This window comes from Pongo pygmaeus, chromosome 14 (genome assembly GCF_028885625.2).
Source record: "Pongo pygmaeus isolate AG05252 chromosome 14, NHGRI_mPonPyg2-v2.0_pri, whole genome shotgun sequence".
Classification (NCBI taxonomy): Eukaryota; Metazoa; Chordata; class Mammalia; order Primates; family Hominidae; genus Pongo; species Pongo pygmaeus.
The window spans coordinates 50,270,985-50,294,121 of NC_072387.2; the positions used below are offsets into that span (position 1 = coordinate 50,270,985).

Below are 23,137 nucleotides of genomic sequence, written 5' to 3' on the forward strand. Positions count from 1 at the left end.
GGGAGGGTACTGAGTTAGGGGAATAAAGGGGTTTTACAATTACTGTGTTCTCTCTTTTGAATGTAATAAAAATACATTTCTGTGTTAATAGGCCAGATCTTCAAAACATAGACTGGGATCTCTCTCTTGGTTTAGGGAATAAACTATATTTCACACTTGCTTTCAGCAGTTCACCGAAGGAGAATTGGGGCTCCAAATGTAGAAATAGAAAAATAACAGAAGGAGATACACTTAATATTCTGCCAGCATAGAAGACATAATGTAACAGACTGCAAGAGATTTGGGTTTTAGTTCTAGTTCTTTTATTAACCTGCTATATAAACTCGGGAAGGGGAAAGTCCATTGTTTTCTCTAAGTATTAATTTTTTTTCTTTTTGACTTTGCTTGATATTAATTTCTTCATTTGTGAAATGAAGGGAATGATCTGTAAAGTTTCTTACAGCTTGGGGAGTCTGTGAGGCTCAAGGAAGAGAGTAGAGAGAAGTGTCACTGGTAAGTTTTATAGTCTTGCATTGTCTTGATACTCTGAAGTGAAAATAAATAATCAGAATGAAAATATCTATAGTTACCAACAGAACAGATCCCCTGATAGATACACACGCTTTATTAAAGCATATAAAAACAAGCTCTGAATACATCCCAAATTGGTTCTTTGAAGACAACAGAAACAGTTTCACATCTTCAAATTTAATTTAATTCAGGGGAGATCATTAATTAAAACGATCTTTGGTTGATACCTAGCCTAAAAAAATTGATTTAATATATTCTTTCATAAACCTTACAAAATGATCATATAAATGCTTAAAAAAAATAAAAAACCTTCATCCATTTGAGAAGAAGTAACTTTGCTCAACTTTCAGATTTTACTGACAATGCCAGGCATGTTCATAAAATCTGGTTTGAACTTGCCAACTCATTCTAAGTAACAGTCATGGAAATTACACGTTGCCTGGCTCTACATAAAAATAGCACTGGCTGTTTGGTTGGCAGGGTATGGGAAGGACCTCCAGGTACCCTATATAGAATCTATTTCAGAACCACATAACATGATGCTATTGGCAGTAATAACTAAACTGAAAGACACATAACACAGGGTGTCCTGGAGTTACACAATCAAACTGACTCCATCCTGTCCCTTGGTAACATGGGGTATTATTGTTTCCGGACTTTTACTGTAGGCTCTAGGCTGGCCAAACTGAGGTAAACCCAAGACCCTCATTTATTTTCCACTACTAAGACCTCCGAATAAGCTGTGGGAAAATTTGACCATTACTAACTTTCTCTTCCTTGGTAAGTTAGTAGTCAGGGGAAAGGGGAAGCATTATATTATATTTCGGTAAATGAGCAAGCTTTGGAATTTGAAACATAATCAACATTAATTTAGGGGAGACTCTAAATAACCAGCTAGCAAAAGGCCCTCTATTCCCTTAGTGAACTATGTCATCCAACTCTGACCAGACTTAAGTTTTAATATCTGATTTGATTAAAACAATAATGGCATTTTCCATGGCTTTAAGACTTTGTCACTTGTATTGTTTAACTTTGTTGAAGTCCTAGCTGGAATGATGTAAGGATTTGATTTCACGGGGAAGGAGGAGGAACATAAGGCCCATAAATAGCACTACTTTTTATCTTCAATGTCATTCATGAATTTATGTTTTTTTTAAAACAGTGAAGTATTTCAGTTCCTATGTTTGGCATTTCTTAATCCCTTGTGGAGATGATAATAAGGATCTGGAAGTAAAAGTTTGGACTAAAAGAAAGGTGAGTATCATAATTATGACTCAGGTCAAATTATAGTACTTGAGCAAGTTACAGAAAGAACAAAAAAGGTTTTCTTTTTTTAAAAAACACACAATTCATAACATGATGCATATGGACACCAAAGCCAAGTACTATAGTCTGAATGACATGCAACAGATTTGTCTAAGATTGCTTCCATAAAGAGGTGAGCTGGGTTTTAAAGAGTATGTTCTGGCAAATTTCTGCCTTCTCTGAACATTTGCCAATACTATTTTTGGAATATGAAAGAAAACACATGCAAAAGATTTGGATCTTTCTAGGGGCATTATGCAATTGGAAGTTGTTGACATACCTATTATCAACAATTCCTAAAACATTTCCTTACCACAAGAACTACTAATTTTCATGGGAATAATGGAACCCTTCAGGGCTGTTCCACCAACTCTCAAAAATTCAACAATTACTACCATCTTTGAGAAGAAAAATAACAACTCCAATTTTAGCAGGCCTCACTCATTCCTGATGTTTTAAATCTAATTTCTGGCAAAAATTAAGTTGAGTTGTCCAACAAAGTTCACTGGAGCCTTTCATGGAATAGCCCTGGCTTTGTGCTTATCCCTTCCTTTCAGTCTCAGCCACCTCAAACTATTAGTTGCTATTCCTGAACATGCTATGCATTTTCATGCTTCCGGGAGACCATTACCTCTGCCTAGAATTCCTTTTTGCTCTGGCCTCCTTGGTGAAATCCTTCTTATTCCCAAGTGCCAATTCAAATGTCACTCCCCCTTGCATTACTCCCCACTCCGCTATATTCCTTTCTGGGAAAAATAAATTCCTTACACTTCTGAGTTTCCACATAAATTTATACATACAAAACTCCTAGAAACTCTTAGAATAAATTTCTATAGAATCTGTAATTTTCACATTAAAGACCTGAGAGAGAAAAAATTTTAGAGAGCGGGTCAGAAGTAAACAAAGAAATCCCTTAAAATATTTTTACATGGGGCCAGGCACAGTGGCTCATGCCTGTAATCCCAGCACTTTGGGAGGCCGAGGCGGGCGGATCACCTGAGGTCGGGAGTTCGAGACCAGCCTGACCAACATGGAAAAACCCCGTCTCTACTACAAATGCAAAAAAAATTAGCCAGGCGTGGTGGCACATGCCTGTAATCTCAGCTACTTGGGAGGCTGAGGCAGGAGAATTGCTTGAACCCGGGAGGCAGAGGTTGCAGTGAGCCAAGATCGCGCCACTGCACTCCAGCCTGGGAAACAAGAGCGAAACTCAGTCTTAAAAAAAAAAAAAAAAAAAAAAAAAAAAATTTGTATGTACCAAAAGAAAAAGGGAGCACATTAAAGAGAGAGAATACAAATGCCCCTTTACATACTTTAAATTAATAACAATGGATATCATTATTAATCCCCAGTAATATCTTCCTTTATTTGCTAGAAACTTCAAAATGTTGCTTCCCTACCATCTCACAGGATGTTGGTAAATTAATTTGGCTTTGCTGCAAATGATGTATACGTGAGTATTTGTACATATTTTCCCTTTCTGTGCTTGGTTCTGCATTTAGCTATTATGGCTTCCACTTCATAACTTAGACTTGTATACCTCTGCCACCTAGGTCCTGCAGAGATCACAGAAATGCACAGTAATCTAGATGTATGAGATGGAAGATTTTGGGAAATTTGCTATTCTTGGCAGGCACTTCTCAAATATACTCCCCGATACCCAGAATGACACTGTAGTTTAGTGCTGTTGCCCAGCGTCACTCAGCGCCAAAGCAGATGTTGTCAGCTTGCTCCACACATCTCTGGCTCTCTTCCTCCTCACAGAAGTTGCCAGACTAGTTCTGGGGCCAGGGTTTCCTTCATCTTTCTTCACGTTTCACTGAAAAAAATCTTCTCTCTTTCTGCCATCTGCTTTATCAGCTGCATCTTAGTATTTTCTAATCTTATGTTCTTTCCTTTTCTAATCATCCACGACAAGAATAACTGGGACTGAAACTCTCCCAGTTGTTGAAAACTTTCCCAGAGAAAAATTTCCTGTATTTCTCACAAGGACTCACGGGATGAAAACTCTACTATGAATATAGCACTTTGAATATAACATTGTATAATAAGGTTGGTAGTTTTACATGTTTTCCTTATTAGAGTGTTAATGCATCGAGAGTAAGCCTTACATCTTACTCATTTGGATCTCTAGTATTCAGAATCTATCAGTTCTGCCACCTAATCCTCTCTCGCTGTTGCACCTCTTTTTCATTGCCACGGCCACAATGTGGGCCTCATTCTTCATCACCTGGGTTACTGCAACTGCTTTGCAACAGGTCTTCCTGCCTTTAGGTTCACCACCTTTCAGTTTATTACCTTTAGAAAACCAAAAAGGAGTCTTTTTAAATTAGAAAGGTAACCATGTTGTTCTCTGATTGAAACTCTGATCTCTTCCTTTCAGCCTCACCACTCAGCATGCTCTCATTTAACCCTGAGTTAGTTGCCAAAGGGCCTCTAATTTCCAAAATGCACCATATTTTCTTAAAATGTCTCCAGTGTTCTTCCCTTCTTTATTTGCCTGGAGAATAATTTAATGATTCAGCCTATCTTCACTGACTCTTCCCCAGGGCAGATGGCTGCAATCCTGAGTCTTGGTTCCCTCTTGTGTGGCTCTAACTTCACATGAGTCTCTCTGTCTCTCTCTCTCTCTTCTTTCTTTCTTTTTTTTTTTTTTTAAAGAAACAGGGTCTAGCTATGTTGCCCAGCTGGAGTGCAGTGGCTATTCACAGGTGCAGTCATCGTGCTCCACAGCCTTGAACTTATGGGCTCAAGGAATCCTCCTGCCTCAGCCTCCTGAGTAGCTGGGACTACAGGCATGCACCACCACTCCTGGCTACAAGTCAGTCTTTTACCTGACAGCTTTCCCAATTAATTGTGATCGCTTCGAAGGCAGATCATGAGTCTTCATCACCTTTATAATTCATACTCCCTATATGTTGTTTACCACTAAGTAAGCGTCTGGTAAATGAAAGAATGCTTGGTTATATTATAACTGCCAACATTTTGACCTACTTGTTTCTCACCTCAATGGCAATTTGTAAACTACTATGGTAAATTTTCCCTTTGCATTCTGATTACATGTCGACCATTTCCTTCACTTACAAGACTCAACAAATGATGCACTCTACTTTGCAGGTATATTTAGAAAGGATAGCTACAGGTGGGGATTGATGATTTATATTCAGCTAGGAGACAGGCTTTCATAAAACATCACTTTTAAATGCTTCAGGGATCAAGAATCATTCTGTGCTACTGCATGCATGAGAGAAAATTCACAGATCTTGAAAATTTCTATGTAGATTCGTTTTGTATCCCCATAAATGAGCTAAAAGCAAATGGAATGGCTGTGAAGCCACTTCATAATATGCCAAGAGAATATAAGGCAAAGACTATGACAATATAAAACTCATCACCACTCTTATGCTTATGGCACTTTTGAGATGTCATTAAGTTGACTTTATCATTTTTGAAACAAACAGCTCTTTTCTGAAATGAAATTAAATAGTCATTCAGAGTGGAATTGTACACCTTAGAACTCCACGATCAACACCAAGAACTTATTTGAAAAAACTATGACTACAAAAAGAAAATTATGACATATAATAATTTGGGAAAATGAAAGAAAGGCACAAAACTTTAAACAAAGAATATTTTACGTTAGTTGGATAAACAGCAAACTGATAATCATTCTGACTTTCAAAGAGAAATCTAATAAAAGTATTCCAAAGAGAGGCCCTGGCAGGGGGATGTTCTTTTTGATGCCTCTGATTCTTTGAAGACTCCATAGTTGTTCTTTGTTAGAAAAGTAGCAGCTGCTATTGATGGCACAACTATGTAACTTTTTAAAGCAGAAAACCGATTCTAGGCAGATGTCCTTTCAAGGACAAATTCAAAAGAGATGAAGCTTTCTGTCTGCAAATATGCACATCTGGCACTGCTCTGAAAAGATAAATACTAAGTACAGTCCTGTAATACACACTGCAGTACACACAAATGAAAACACAATCTCAGCTACTTAAATCAGAGGTAATACTAAAATATGTTGATGCATCAAAAGTAAGGGTTACATCTCTGATATAAGGGAAGGAAGTTACTACTTATTTGGCTTGCCTATTCAATTAGGGACAGTAGATGACAGAACCTATGAGTTGGAAGGACGTTAAGGACTATTTAATTCATTGTTCTAAGTCTGAATCCTCTGAAGTGCCTCCCCAAAAAGGTTTGTCCAGATCTGTTTGAACCCAATCTACAGAAAGTACACCTTCTTTTGTCCTTAGTAGTCTATTCCTTCTTTGAATACAGGAGCTATTAGCCCCCCAAAGGAAGCCGACTCTAAGTTGTAATGACTTAACAGCAACTTACAGGTACAAAGGTAATGCACAGGGATTTATGATTAATCTGTTAAAGTGATTATATTAATGATCATAATTTTGAAGATCATAGTACTAAGTAAAAGATTCTATATAAAAGAAATTTCAGGCCAGGCGCGGTGGCTCATGCCTGTAATCCCAGCACTTTGGGAGGCCGAGGCGGGCAGATCACGAGGTCAGGAGATCGAGACCATCCTGGCTAACACAGTGAAACCCTGTCTCTACTAAAAATACAAAAAATTAGCCGGGCATGGTGGTGGGTGCCTATAGTCCCAGCTACTTGGGAGGCTGAGGCAGGAGAACGGCGTGAACCCAGGAGGTGGAGCTTACAGTGAGCCGAGATCATGCCACTGCACTCCAGCCTGGGCGACAGAGCGAGACTCCGTCTCAAAAAAAAAAAATTTTTTTTAAAGAATTGTTCTATTCATTTTGAAGAATTTGTTAATGCAAACACTTTTTTTTTTTTTTAAAGCAAAAGCAAATCCTTATTGCAGGGAAAAGATTTAGGATACAAATACTACATGTTCTCACTCATATGTGGGAGCTAAAAAACTTACCTCATGGACATAGAGAATGGAATGATAGATACCAGAGATTGGGAAGGTTGAGTGGGTGGGAGGGGCTTATGAAGACAGGTTGGTTGATGGGTACTAAAATACAGTTAGGTAGAAGAGATATGTTCTAATGATTGATAGCAGACTAGAGTGACTATACTTAGCAATAATATTTTGTATATTTCAAAGTAACTAGAAAACAGTACTTGAAATGACACTAACACATAGAAATGAGAAATATTCAAGGACATGGATACCCCAAATACCCTGACTTGATCATTATACATTTCATGCATGTAACAAACACTTACATGTGCTCCATAAATATGTAAAATATTATGTATCAATAAAAAAAAGATTTAAGATAATCTGCTCAGATTTTATAGAAGGGATATGTTTATTAATTTCTGGAATCAATGACAAATAGCATTAATATGAGGAAAACTGTAATTAAAACAATGGGCCTAGTCCTCAATGCAAATATCTGATCCATGTTCCCAAATGGTAGAAAACAGAATTTGAAAGACAACTCTAAAGCTTCCATTATCTTTGAAATCTCCATATCTAATGTTGTATTGCATGGCTTTTCTCATGAAAACAGTGGACTAAACATAAAGATGATGTTTGGAACCAGAGAGATCTGTGGTTGAATGCCCCGTTCTATCACTTATTGGTTGTAGAATTTATTTAAGGTCTCTTGAGTTTCCGTTTTTTAATCTGTAAAACAGATTCAAACACACAAATGTACATACCCCAAAACCTAATAGATAATAGAAAAAAAATACTTAATAGAAAAAACAATATTGTAATGTAGATTAGATGAGTTAACATTTGTAAAGTGCTTAGAGCACTTAATAAAGACTTGATAATGTCAACTATTTTTATTTTTGCTGCTTTAAAAATGTGATGTCTACCCTCACTTGATATGTTTATGTTGACACCTACCAATGCATAAACTTACTTATTCTGGTTAAAATGCCATAGAAATGCCTAGTTAACTTGATTTTTCACTTGCCGTTGGCAAAAGTGCCAATGTTGTGCCATTAGAGTAGGCACTGCTGTGTGGTATAAGCTTTGCTGTACTGGAGGCAAAGGTTCTAAGAAACAGCAATTTCAGCACAGGCCTTTAAAATTTTCATTTAAATAAGAGGACAAAATGAAAAATTCCAGTGTCCGGAGAGTCAATAGACATTTTACAAATAAAATGTAGAAAATAATACACGTGTTAGAAAATTAAAATATTACTAAATGTGATGCATCCTTTTCTCTTTCTAGAGCCTCTCTCAAAAACAATCACTACAAACAGCTATCACTGTGTTTTGAAATAGTTTAAAAAGTGAATCTGTTAATTACATTTAATAAAAATATTGGCTATTATGGTCTTAGAACGTGTTAATTCAAAGTTATCTTATTTTGCCTGAAAAACAAAATTTAAAAATTTTTAATTAAAGCATTAGAAGGCAGGAAGAAAATGCATAACAACAGGAAATCTGAGGAGTAACTACAAGACTTCATTAGGGCATCCTTTCCAGCTACAGGACACTTTTAAAGTACAGTCTCATATCACAGTTTTTTTTAGATGTGCAGTTTATCTGGCAAGAGCATTTTTATATGTCTGAAAAGGATGATGACATTTAAACCTATGCATAAAGACACAAAGCACTGATACTAATGTTTTTAACCCTGATGAGAACATCTCATATACTTTATGAATCTTGTTCATTATGTTCAGAAAAAATAAGTTTAAAATTTCAAGGAATGAGGGAAATGGAGAAAAAGTAGAGATGGGAAAGAAGTGTTAGACATAATTAAATCAAATTTATTTTTGATAACTCTCTTTCCAACAAATTAGCTTGTGAATGAAGTGTCTTAAGAAGAACTCTTGGAACATCTCTTCTATTATGTCAAAAAGAAAGACTCAAGAAAATAAAAATAATTAGAAAGAAATATTTTTCAGTGCATGAAATAACACACACAGTCATAGGAAAAAGTCTAGAAGGATTATCAATGGCTATTTCTGGATGGTAATATTACAGGAGTTTTTATTTTCTTTTTGCTGATTAATTTTAAAAATAAATGGGATGCCATTCTTCATTTAGTAAATATCATCATAAAGAAAGCCAACATCTAAAAAACATTTTAATTTCCTTAGTTTTTTTTTTCCTATTTGACTGATAGAAATGGATGTTTGTTAAATAATAGCTAGTTTGCTAGTGACAAATAGGCAATGAATGCTCTGGGAGGAAAAGTAGCTTAATATGAAGTAAGTAGCATTAAAAAAGAAATCCAAGGGCAAAGAACTTGGAGCACAGAGAATGAACATTTAAATATTTTATAGAATGTGTGTCTCCTAGAGAAGGCAGGGAGAGAAAAACACATGAAGGTAACTTCAGAGGGTAGAGACAATTTCTCTGTATGCTTATTTTAAAAATTACCACAATCTTTGAGAAGAGTCTATAAATTTCTTTTGTGTTCCAAATCAAGAAAAAATGATGGCTAGTATACTTCTTATATATAGTAGTCATACAAAGTTTTCTAAGGTTTTTATTTTTCTAAGTGAATCACCTTGTGTTTTATTTCTTGATCCTCCATATGTCACAAGAAAAGAAAACTTAAATGAGAATGAAGAGGTCTCCAAAATGATCTCTGTTGTGCCAAAAGTCTCTATTTATCTGCTTCGTGGTTACTCTTCATTTTGAACTATGGCTAAAATCCAAGCATCTGAATCTGTTATAACTCCTTGAAGAATAAGAATTTGTATATTACATGTACATGACATCATGGTCAATGATGAGTTCCAAGTTGGTTACTTAAAATCCCAAGGTCCTTTTAAGCCAAAACTATTGATAATTTTTAGTATCTAAATAACTACTCTGATTTAGAAATTCCCTACAATCTACATATCAATCTGTTTATATCATCCTTAGAATTGGAATTAATATTACATATAGCCCAGTTGTACTCCTGCTTTCTAACCTCCAGCAAGTTACATAACTTCTCTGTGCCTTAAATTCCTCATCTACAAGATGCAATAATATTATATATATGCCATAGGTCTGTTGGGAGAATTATATACATTTATGTAAAGAAAGTGCTTGGAAATATGTCTGGCACTTAGTTATCTATAAATGTTTCTATTACCATCATCAATATTATTGTACTACCATCATTATTGCCATTATTATGAAATATAATCATAACATTATTGTTGTTATAATTATATTTAGAAGTATTTACATTTCATTGTTGATCTATGAAATGACAATTTTCTCATCTTAAGAACTGGAAAGTTAGAGTGACATATAAATTTAAGATAAAATAGTGTATACGTTTCTTAAAATGGAAATTTCATGAAAAAGATAGCATTTTTTTCTTTCTTTAAAACAAATGTTTTCCCAGTATAGCAGATTTCATAAATTATTCTGTAACACACTTTTTAATTTGGAAGTGCTAATGTACTAGCAGCATGTTTATTCCCAAATAAAAGAAAGTTCAGATATAAAAGTTCACTTGAGGAAAAAACAGGCAAACTTTGCTTTAAAGTTTATATTTATAGTTGTCTATATTGAAGTATAGCAGATAATCTATGCCTTTGGTTGGATGTTTGGACCTAATTCTCTTAAAATATATATGTTACAAAGATATTTCCAATAACAACATTTAAAATTCAAGAGTTTCAATTTTAACATAAATCCTCCTATCTCTCCCTACAATACTGACAAAATGACATTAGTACATGCCACACACACATATAGCATCAATTGTCTTGTTTCTCTATAGGCCAAATCCCCATGTTGAGTGTGGGGATGATCATCTTTTCTTGATTCATAGATGACATACAGTTGTTTCTCTATAGGACGAATGTCACAATTAAATTCAACCCCCATATAAAGCATAGTATTCGTATTTTTAAAAATAATTTCTCCTGTGTACTTCCTTATTTGGTTATGTTTGCCTTCTCTTGGCATGTCCTTTCCCATGTATTAGAAACTTAAAAGAGGAGCAATAACAAATCTCAGGATGTACTAGTGGAAAGGGGCAAATGCAGTGGGTGGGTAGGGTCTAGGTAGCCAATTCTGATCCTGGTACTAAGGTCTGGGAATATATTTGCAGATAAGGAAGAAGAGCTCCATTATGGCAGGATCAAGTAAAATAAAATAACCACCCAATAAGACTCAGTCTAAAAATACCAGGTTTAGCAAAAGTTTATTAAAGAAGACAAGTTAAATTCACCTCATCACATTGGGCCTTTAAAAAATGTGCAGAAACCTGTGAGATAGATAACATCACTGCACTCTTCAGGAGAACAAAAGGGAAAGTGACAGCATCTCTCTTTCGGGAATTTTGCCAAAGAACACAAAAATAACATCACCGCTACTGAACAGACAAGTATATTCTGATTTCAGTTGAGGAAGAAGGTGCTGTAGATAGCTACACAAATAGTGGTTTAGTATTATCTTGGCCCATGTAAAAAAATTCCCCCTTCTAAAACATCTGACTTATATCTCTTTTTAGCTATATGTAGTGGGTGGCCAATTATCTTTCCATCCCCATCCTGAGTGTGGGTATTATCATCTTGTTCTGGTTTCAGTGTAACCTTACTCCCACCAATAAGCATTGCGGTGGGATTAGAGAACATGAAAATTAAGCTGTAGCAAGAACTGTTCATTCAGAGCAAAAAGATACTAATAGTATTAAACTATTTTATTCTTCTTCCTTAGGAACTGAAATCCAATGTGTATCTTCCCCACTAACAGTAGCTGCGGAGCTGGGTAGAAGCAGCCTAGAAGAACTGGTTTAGCAAAAGGTCTAGAAAAGTCAAAGCGAAATCAAAGACTGCATGGGGAAGACTAACTTTTCAGCGGTCTATGTGATTACCATCAACAGTACACTACTTGGGGGGCAGGGGCGGACAGGGGGAATGAAAAGTGTTAGTATAACATATTTTTATGTTTGTTTTTGCAGATGAGATAAACATTAAGATTATATTAAAATTCAAAGGATGTTAGAATAGAAAGGAACCTTACTGATGATCCACAATGAAGATAATCACATATTCTGGCCTGGCCAGGGCAGTCTTATTTTACACTCTTTTTACAGAATTATTGTCAATAGCTCCCCCTGCCTTTCTCAAAAATGTCCTGATTTAGATGGTAAATCAAATATTTTTAAAAGTAATTTCTCCCAGTGTACTTCCTTAATATTTTTAAATATTCAAATATTTAAAAATATTTTTAAAAATCAAATAGATACGCTACGTATAAGAAAAGGCCTTCTATACCAATAGAGAATTAGTTAAGCAACTTCTCTAAATTCAAATGACCAAAATGGAATGGTGAGCTCTTTGAGGGCAGGATTCTGTCTTTTCATCTGTTTCTCCATGTCTGATCCAGGTAGAAAGGTGAACATACGACTAACTGCTAAATTCCCACGCCATTACTTTGTTCACTTTGTCATCCTACTCTCTCTAAGTACAAGGCTGATAATTTGATAGAAATTGCTATGGAACCTGTGAATTTCAAGAAGGGCAATAAAACAACACTACTTTTGAGCGGCCTAAGTTATTGCAATTAACAGATGAGGAAAAAATTGCTCTGAATGACTGTGGAAATTATAGCCTACTCTGATCTCCTTCTAAAAGGAAAATTCACTCTTCCTTCACATCTGCTTAAGTCTATTTCTAGCTATATGCAGTTGGGTGACAACTAGTTGTTTCCATCTCCTTGTAACGCAAGAGTGTGACCAACTTGTTTCCAGGCTCAAAGTACTTTTGCTCCAGGCTCAAAAGTACTAGAGTTAGAATTAACTTGCCATAGCAAGAATTTTTCTGTTTAAAACTGAGGATGACAATGAATAAGTTAAACCATTTTTAGTTTCCTCCTTAGAAACTAAAATTGCTTTAGAAGTAAAAATTTTCTCATGATTAACCTTACCAATTAACGTGTATTTTAATTTTTATTTATAGTCATGCAAGAGTAGAAAAAGAAATTGTTTTAAAATCATGAGCTTAGTTTCCATAAAGCCAGTACTCTAATTATATAAATTTGTTAATGGTAATAAAAGCCATCTTATTTCCAGCTAAAAATAAAGGGAGTTTACAAAAATGAAGTAAATAAGTTTGCATATTAAAGAAAATTTATAACAGAAAGTTTGCATATTAAAGAGAATTTCTTGAACTCTCTTATACAGATAATTTGTTATACCCATTAAATTACTGACCTAGTTTCAAATGCCCATAAGGACTGCTAATCCATCAGTAAAATAGCATTGTACCAAAAAAAGTGTACATTTGCAACTGCCACCCAGTCATTCTTCTGGAAAATAATTTACTTATTCATTAATAATATAAACCAATGCACAGATAATATAATTTCTAAGATAAGTCCATCTTGTTCTTTTAACACAGAAGGGAAATATTTGTTTCTCTTTTAGAAATTCCTGATACTTTAATAATTTATTTCTATTGGCATATATCCTGACAAGTTTTTATAATGACTTCAAAGAATCAATAAATATGGATGAGTATACACTTTGGAGATTATATATATATATATATGCAACTTTTTTTTGCTAATCACTGATTTATATTTAATATATAATCAGTGATTTATATTTAACACATTTTTTCTACAGAAAGATAGTATCTCCTTTTGGGGCTAAAATTGAACAGTAATTTAAAAGTGATTATTATCCCCTATGAATTTATAATTAACTATTTTTATAGACAAAGATGGTATTAGATGCATCATCAATAAGTTAGGCATATTGAAAACTATTTTCTAGTGAATTTGTGCTGACTTAATTACTCTACTAAAAAACTCTGTCAATTACTTTTCTGATCAACACCATATATGTGCAAGATTCTTAACTAACATGAAGTAGTAGCCTATGATTATAAAATAAAGGGTAGGCAACTAGCTCACATGAAATAAACCCACTAGTTCTTACTACCTCTTTCCTCTATGAAGCTGACATAAGTAACCAAAAATCTCTCTAGTTAACATGATCATAAATTTAGAAAATTATCATAAAGAAAACTATATAGTAACAGAAATAAGAACATATCAACTAAATGTACATTATCTCTTTATGTGGTCTTCATGTTCATACAATGATGTGCACTGGATTATACGAAATAGTAATACTCATAGTAATTCAACAAAAGGACTGAGACTGTTAAAGAAACAAATATTTCCCTTTATTTGACTGTATTACATCTACTCATGGGACATACATAATAATCAAAATTTTCAATTTTGATTGAAATTGAAAAAAAGCAGCCAGCAAATAGCAACATATACATATATTTGAAAAGCTTACTCATGGAAAGTAATTTCCATAGCAACTCAGTTTTGTAGAATGCAATGATAAATCAAGAACTATCAGCATTTAAGAATCAGAAGAGTACTGAATTTGCCTTACTCCTTTGCCAGCTGCACACTGGTAGGCTTTGCTCCGATAGGTATCCCGTATTTGTGTAAAGTGTTAATCAATATCTCCCTCATGTCATTGTTGTAGGAATCAAAGTCAAACACATTTCGAACTACACTGGAGAGACCTTCAGTGGGAAATTTCTGTATTAAAAAAAAAATTCCCTTATTATGCATGTGATAAAATATACAAGATTTATGAAATGGATAGGACAATAATGATCAAATGAACTACAGCAGAAATTTACTGGCCTTGTCAAATAAGCAGGTAGTAGGAATGTAGACATTTTTCTCTTTCAATGTTTGCTCAGATGACTTAACAATATTTTCTTTTTTAAATAAATGCCAGAATTTGAGGGGAAAGAGTTCCTCCTCTCAAATGTTAGAGCAGTGCCTAGATCCTGGTGTCAGTGATTGCCACTGCTTTCTGAAATCTCCTGCCTTTAATATGAGTACCAGATCAAACAGTTTAAAAATGCTAGTTAAGTAAAGGAGCGTGTTAAATATCTATACCAAAGTTTTCAGAAAAGTCAGTCTATGAATAAATGAAGAAGAAAAGATAAAGCAACAAGAAAAGAAGGAAAGAACATAAAAAGTACAAACAACAGAGAAACAGGGAGCAGTAGAGGGCAAGAAAACAAGTATGACTACAACTGAATTTACACTGCTCATGTCCTCCGAGTCCTTTCCTGGGTCTGCTTTGATTTTCTTTAGGTGATGGGTTCTGAGTTGGCTGTATTGGACTTACGGTTTTATAGGCAGAACAAAGCTTTCATTTTTAATCTTGCTTTCTTTCCATATATTTTTAATTGACAAATAATAACTGTATATATTTATGGGGTACAATGTGATATTCCAATGTATGTATGCCTTATAGAATGGTTAAATCACACTAATTAATACATCCATCTTTTAACACACCTTTATTTATGGTACAACCATTACTTACAATCTACTTTCTCAGCAATTTCAAAATATACATTACATTGTTATTAACTATAGTTACCATGCTGTGCAATAGATCTCAAAAACTTATTTCTCCTGTCTAACTGGAACTTTTGTATCCTTGGATCAACATCTTCCCTTGTGTGTACTCTCCCTGCCCCACCTTTCTACTTTTCTTTGTAGGGTTTTCTTGGAGGGTTGGGGATAAGGCGGAGGTCAAGAGTTGTTGGGTTGTGACTGTTAGCTTGGAGACCCTTATTTGTTCTGTAAGTAAGATTTATATCATTTTTTATTTGTTTGTTTTCTTTACTAAGGTGGAGTACACATAGTACATGGTCACGGGAAATTTCATTCTCCTGCCTACTCTATCTTGTAAAACTTCCTTGCAGTATTTACAGGTATTTAATCAGTACTGTTAGTTCCTACTCTGTTTACTGTTGTCTCCATGTGATTTGTTTCAAAATGAAAATATTTTTTACCCACATACCACATGCTTGTTGTAAAAAGCCAAAGAACAGAACAGGAAGATTTCCCCACTGACTCACTCTCTTGCCTCACCTGCCCTCTAACAGCCTCCCACCAAATTTCCTAACTCCTTGGTAATGACTACAGACTTCGCCAAAGTTAATTCAAAAGCTGAACAGAAAATAATGTTCATTGGCCTACCATATTTATAACTTAGATTATACACATTTCAAATCATGTAATCTGACTCATTATCATATTTATGGAAATTAAAAACTCTGGTACAAACTGTACAGTCTGAAAAAATAAAAAATAAAAAAGACAGTGATGGCTCTTATGTACAGGTGTGTGCCATACCTACCTGTAAATGTTTGACTATGTTGACAACTTCTCTGGTAGAATAAGGATAGTTAATAATCCCTTGGTCAGCCAAACTCCTCAGCTCTCCAAAGGCAGCCACAAGCTTCTGAAGGATGGGCTCAGGCACATTTGGTCCATACTGTCTGAGCATCTCGAGCTCCGAGTGGGGTTTGGGGTTATCAACTGCATGGCAGCTAAAAATATCACCTAAAGGAGAGAAAAGATTCACATTCAATATGCAACAAATCCATTACGATGTCACAGGAAAAAATGGAATGGTTGTTTAAAGAGCCACTGGTTGCTCATCAAAGCATAGAAAGCCCATCCAACAATAGGACGGTACAGAGAAGAAAACAAATGACTGAAGCAAAAGAAAAGAAAACTGAGTGATGGATGGTTTATCTCCACGAATTTATTTTTGTTAAAAAACTTACATAATACTTGAATACATGCTCACCGGGAGATATTCCAATACAAAGAAGAAAAAAAATTCTCCTTTAAGTCTCTGCCAATGCCACTCCCTCCCCAAAAAGCACTGAGTCTTAATGTTTAGTGCATTTATTTTTCCAGACCTGTATTAGTACTTTTTTAAAAAAATGCATACATGCAAACAGAGTTTAGATAATTTATTCCTTTTCTATTAATGGGAATATATATTTCAAATGGTTCTGAGATGGCCTTTTTAACTTCAACAAATGTTGAGTATCTTCAAAAATTATATACATCTATCTCATATAAATGCTTCTTTATGCACTAAAAAAGGGAGAATTAGTAGCATCACTCTCTAAAAAATTTGTGTCTTGTGCAGATTGATAGAATATACTTTAGAGGTTAGTTTTGGTAGAGTAAACCTGTAGAGACATTGTCTGAATTAAAATCAAGAAAAGGAATGCAGAAACACAATATTTCTTCTGTAATTTAGGGAAATGAGAATGTACTAGAAAAATAATTCTATTGATTCATAATCTAAGAGACCACGGACCAAATGAAGTAAAAGTAAATAGACTTACATTATTTAATATGTTCATTTTAGAAAATGAGGATATCTAGTAAGGTAGCAATAAGATCTTTGATTTAGGAACCATTTGAACAGTTATTTTGTATGTGTGTATTTAAAAGCAATTGAATAAAATGAAAGTCATGATATCTTCAAAATTTTATCTCATATACTAAAGCTTTTCAAATACAAAGGTGAAGAATGGCTTTTGCCTTTTTTGCTGAAAATAAAACCTATCACTAACATAAAAAGATAATTGACCCCTCATTCATTCACTCATCAAATAATGATTAATTAGGACAGTAGAAATGGTGATGCTGGGGGAGGTCAGTCAGGTAAACCTCATGAGAAGGTAACATCTGAGCAAATGTTGATACCTGGGGGAAGAGCATTCCAGGCAGCTGGTACAGCTAATCCAAAGAACTTAAGGCAGGCATACCTGGCATATGGAAGGAAGAGGCAGGAGAGCAGAGTGGATGGAACAGAGGAAGTGAATAGAGCAGCACCAAGCAGTACAGGACACGAGGTTACAGACATAGGAGGATGTGGGAGACATACTGTGTAGGACACTGCAAACTGTTGTAAATACTTGTACCTCTACTCAGAATACAATGGGAAGCCATGGAGGATTTTAGCAGAGGCGTGGACTACTGTGCTGTGAACACACCACAAAAGGGTGTAGGAAGATAAATATCTTGTGAGCAGAGGCACTGATCACATTGGCTGTATTTCCAAGAATATCTGTAGAGCAAACAGTGCAGCCTTGGAAAATATATTCTCTCTCTCTGACTCTCTCTCTTTCTTTCTTTGTAAGAAGGTAATTTGGGTTACCTAAGCTCTGGGTTCCTCTTCTATAAGGCATCTCACTGTAAGTGCAGGTATCGTTTGGCCCTCTTTCTGTTGCCCTGTGGGAAGTGGGGCTTGAGGAACCAGCACAAATGCTGGTACTCTGACTACTGCTTTTGCTGAATAATCATTCCTCTTTTGTCTCTGACTCAGGAGTCTAGTGTCTTCTGCCATGAACGCCTTCTGTGGCAGGCTAACTTGTTAGCTTGAAAGTAGAGTAAACTCTTAGATCTTTCACAGTTCATAACAAAGAATAAGGCTGGAAGCAGGGCGACCCATTAGGGGACTATGTGAAGTAATCCAGGTAAGAGACGATGGTGGCTCAGATCATCATGGTGGCAAATGGAAGTGATGGGGAAAGTAGGATAATTCTGAATATATTTTGAGGGTATAGCCAATAAGATTGCAGGATATTTGGAAAAGAGCATAAGAGAAAGAAACAAAAAATGAATTTGGAGTTGTCATTAACAGAGATTTACAAAAGACTATAAATTAATCAGGTTTAAGAAAAAAAAGTAAGTTCATCATGGACATGTTAAATTCGAGATACAGGAGCTATTGAACTGGAAGCTGGATATGAGTGTGAAGTTCAGGAGGAAGGTCTGGGTTGGAGATGAATATTTGGCAATAACAGGCATATAACTGGTAGTCTAAAACATGACACATTCTGATTTTATTAAAGGAATGAGTATAGATAGGTAAGAGGACCAGGGCCTGAGCCTTGGGACATTCTAACAAGCTCCAACAAATAAGGCTGAGCAGGAATAGTTATTAAGGTAAGAAACCAAGAACATACTTGAAGAAGTATTGTAAGTCAAGTGAAGGAAAATGCAACAAGGAGAAGAGAGTGACTAACTGTATCAACTGTATACTATATTAAATACTGCTGGTAGATTCAGTACGATGAGGACTAAGAATCAACCACTGGATTTAGCAATAGAAAAGTCACTAATGACCTAGATAAGAACTGTTTCTGTGGAGTAATGGGAGCAAAAATCTGATTAGAATGCACTTAAGTGAGGATGGTGCAGAAGAAACGGAGATAGCAAGTATAGACAACTCTTGAGTACAAATGACTGTGAGGAATTTTGTTACAAAGGAGAAGAAAAAAAGTAGCAATAGACGGCAAAAAGAGTAAGATTAAGAGGTTTGTGTGTGTGTGTGTTTTGAAGATGAAGGAAATAGCCTGATTGCAGATGGGAATAGTGTAAGGAGAGGGAAGTTGCTGATACAGGAGAGGGAGGGCAGAACTGCTAGAGCAGCAACCTTCAAAAGGCGGGATCTGGTGCTCATCTGGAGGGACTCCCTCTAGATGGGAATGTGAACAGTTTACCTGCAACAAGTGGGAAAGCAGAGCATCGTAGGTGGAAGACTTGGTTGTAGGAGTCTGTGGACATTTGTTTTTAATTGCTTTCGTTTTTCTCAGTGCAGTAGGAAGACAGGAGAAAGTAACAGAAATCTAAAAGAAAGTCAGTAAACTGAATCCTGGTTAGCAATGGGGAAGGAATGAGACTGGTGGGAAAATGAAAGAGAATTTCCCTTTCCCCTCCATAAGCCCTTCTATATTTCAATCTCTTGCAGTAAGTGAATGTTCAAGTATTGTATAATTTTAAAACAAAAAGAAATTCATCCAGCAGTGTTGGAGCTGCGAGGAGAGAGAAGATATGAATTACCCTAGGAGAACAGGAAAGTGAAAGGTCTAGCAAAGCACGGTGTGATTGGAGCTGCGAGGAGAGAGAAGATATGAATTACCCTAGGAGAACAGGAAAGTGAAAGGTCTAGCAAAGCACGGTGTGATTGCATTTAGGGACACTTGAGGTCCATTGTTAAGAATTTGAAATGAGATTGGTCAGTTTTGGGCTTTTTCTAACCACATTCAGCTGCACATGTGTAGGTTCAATGTTGTTAGAGAGTTGGCAGTAACCAACTCTCTCTCTCTCAAGGGCAGAGGGGTTCCAAGTGCATAGGACAAGCTAAGAGAAGAACAGGGAAGCTGAAGAATATATGTAAGGGAGTCATAAATGTGAAAGATTATGGAATTGAAGCTGGGTAAGAAAAAAAAAGGCTGGGTAAAGGAGAAGAAGATATATCAAGATGGGTAGGTGAAAAGGTGGTAGGATCAATGGATTGAAGCTTCTCATACATTTGAAGAGTTACTGGATTTGGTGTAGTAGAGGGAGTAGCTGGAAAGACTGGAGGTGGTGAATGCATGGATGAGATAAAAATCCCAAGGACAATTGAGGACGAATATGAAACGGAAATTACAGAAGTGTCAGTTGTAGAAACTAGCCATGAATGGCTAAGATATGGTATAAGATAAGACCGCTGGAATAAAAACATTCAAGGAGCCAAGAGGCCAGAGAGTGGGAAGGGTCACATATGTGTATATTGCAACCACTCCAAAAGAAGAGTAGGGTTGGAGAGAATGAAAGTGAGTAAAGGGCTAAAAGATCAATAAGAAGTGACAAGGATGAATAGGGGTGGATGACAAAACAAGAGCAGATGGCACAGTATGTTTTAGGATTTGGAGGTGGATGGAAGATGGAGACAGAACAGGGAGTGAGTATTCTTATAGGCATTAAAATAAATGTGATAAGGAGTGACTTGGGGTATAAGGGGTGACCTATAAACATAAAAAGAACTCAAACCTCTTTACAATTAGAAACAACTTTTCTTTGGTGTGTTTACATTATTACATTTCTAAGTGCATCAGTCATCTATGAATTGTTAGTAACTTTTAAGGTAGTATCTGTACATAATAAAAACTACAAAAATAGTATAACTGAGTATTTTATATTCCCATCCCTAACTTCCATTGCAAACAATGCCTTATCAGATTCTTGTGGACCTTTCTGGAGAAATTCTATGCATATACAAGCGTATGCATGTACCCATCCCTCCTGCCTTTTCCAAAACATATGAACGGGTAAACTACTATACCCACTTTACTTACTTATTGTTTCAATTACTATTTTGAGTATTGATTTTTTTTTTCTATCAGCATCAGTAAACTTATTCTCTTTTTTTAAACAACTGCATAGCATTCTATTGTGCGGATACAAAAAATGTTTTTATCCAGTCCCATTTAGATGGATATTAGGGTTGTTTCCATTCTTTCTACTATAAACAATGCTATAGTGCCTATCCTTGTACTTAAACATTGTATAGGTAAATTCCTTGGATAAATTCCTTTTCAGGTAATTGCTAGATCAGAGATCCCACTGAGAGACTGGGTCTGCTTCACATTGAGTGTGAGAGTCCAGAATTATATACTTGCTATAGAGAAGAGAAGTCCTTCTTAAAGACTTTTGATGAGTAAGTTTATCCCAGGGCCTCTCCAATCAATGTGAATCAGTCTCCTCAGAGCTGATCTCAGTCTTTTTCATGGTTAGGGGGAGGTGACAAAAGTAAAACCATTTCTTATTCTGTAGTTTTTTCCAAGAGGTCCCAAACAACAAAGTATAGTGTAATGGTTTAAGAAAAAAGACTCTGGGATCAGATAGACTTAGATATGAAGCCCAAGTCCACCACTCATTATCCCAGACACTATCAAAAAATAATCTCTCTGGGCTGGGCATGGTAGCTCACATCTGCAATCTCAGCACTTTGGGAAGCCGAGGGAGGTGGATCACATGAGGTCAGGAGTTCAAGACCAGCCTGGCCAACATGGTGAAACTCCATCTCTACTAAAAATACAAAAATTAACCAGGCCCAGTGGCACACGCCGGTAATCCCTACTACTGGGGAGGCTGAGGCAGAAGAATCACTTGAACCCGGGAGGCGGAAGTTGTAGTGGGCCGAGATCATGCCACTGCACTCCAGTCTGGGTGACAGAGCGAGAGTCCATCTCGGAAAAAAACAAAACAAAACAAAAACCTCTCTGAATATCAGATATTTTTCTTCACTAAAAGGGGGATAATGAATATTCTCACAAGGTGATTATGATGGCGGCACAGCACATGATAAGCATTCAATGACAGCCATTACAGCAGTGTTACTAATATTATTATTACTGCTATTGGTATTGTTCTTATCATTACTGTTTTTACCTAAGGTACCGAAGAAATCATTGCCTAGGAAAGGAAATCCAGGTCTGTTTGCCAGAACAATCATCCTAAAATCAGGATGAATCACTACAACATTTTCTCTTCCATTCACATTAGCAGAATCTGAAAAACAAAATTGCTATTTATTCTTCATCAATATTTAATAATTCTTAAAAATATCAAGCAACAGTCTTTAAGATAACATAAATAGTTATACTGTTCAATTATAAAAAGCTCTAAGATATCTGGCTGTGATAACTTGGTTGCAGAAACAAAAACGTTCTTGAAAAACTTTGCTCAAGAAACAAACACTGATAAAGCATATACTAAATTGTACAGGGACTTGCACTCTTATATACATTCAGAGTACATCTAAAAAAAAGCAACCTTGTCCAAATGTAGACTTACAGTACTTAAGCCTGGCTTGAGATGTTGTTAGTCCTTAAAAAAATTAAAGATAGAAATCCATAATAAGGGAGAATCCAAGGAATAGCTAAAGGATAAGTTCTTTAGTTTTTATCAAATCAGTAACCTCATCCTTTTGCATAGAGCCTGCCATTACGCAGCTAAGGAGTTATTCCTGTTTAGATCATGCACCCTGAAAACTAAATACATATTAATAGAATAAAGGTCTTAAAAACCTAGTCAACTCATTAGTACAATGTTGACTTATTTCGAATCATGGGATTGTACCATAGTTCTTAAAATAAGTGATCTTAAGTTGACTGGGGCTTTCTTTGTGTAAATGTGAAAGGTATTTCTACTGGCTAGTGTACATTTCGGATAGAATTGGAAGTCCAGAAAATAATTTAAGATAGTAAAAGTTTTATTATGGTTATTTCAGGAAGAACCACTTGGTATCTGAATTTATTTAAACTCCACCCTTAGGTTGCCCATCTTTAAAAAATGATAGTTGTGAAGTACCTATAGCTTTATTTGAGATGAGTTTGGAAGAGTCTACTCTCATTTTTTTATGATACCAAAAAGTGATCTTTCAGCATGTACATATTCATGTACACCAATACAACCAATAGTTTTAACTCTGATCCCCATTAATCTTAATAGTGGAAAATAACAAGGGTATGTGGCTACAGGCAAAATTTAATCAGTTAATCAAAACAAAAATGACAATAAAAAATGAAAAATTTAAAAAGTAAATGAAAAATATAACCCTACAAGTGATGGTTCATGAAACTACATTCAAAAGAGCTTCAAGTGCTCTTGTTCAAAATGTCAGCTACAATCATACTTGAGTTTAAAATTACAATGACTATTCCTCAAAAACATATCAGAGAATGTAGAGGGTTGCCAGGAGATAATTATTTCT

At 35.5% G+C, this 23,137-nt stretch overlaps 1 protein-coding gene across 2 annotated transcripts in view; it reads right to left on the reverse strand.

The window, feature by feature from the left end:
• Nucleotides 1–23,137, reverse strand: part of VWA8 (von Willebrand factor A domain containing 8) — a 393,780-nt gene that overhangs the window by 144,079 nt on the left and 226,564 nt on the right. For both annotated transcript variants that reach the window (XR_010123553.1, XM_054445896.2), the window contains exons 24-26: nucleotides 21,814–21,933; nucleotides 15,923–16,128; nucleotides 14,144–14,295 (exon numbers count right to left, since the gene is read on the reverse strand). Coding sequence is in view for 1 of the 2 variants with exons in the window: in XM_054445896.2 (XP_054301871.2) it covers nucleotides 14,144–14,295; nucleotides 15,923–16,128; nucleotides 21,814–21,933 (478 nt within the window). In the remaining variant the exon portion in view is untranslated. The remainder of the gene's footprint in view (nucleotides 1–14,143; nucleotides 14,296–15,922; nucleotides 16,129–21,813; nucleotides 21,934–23,137) is intronic.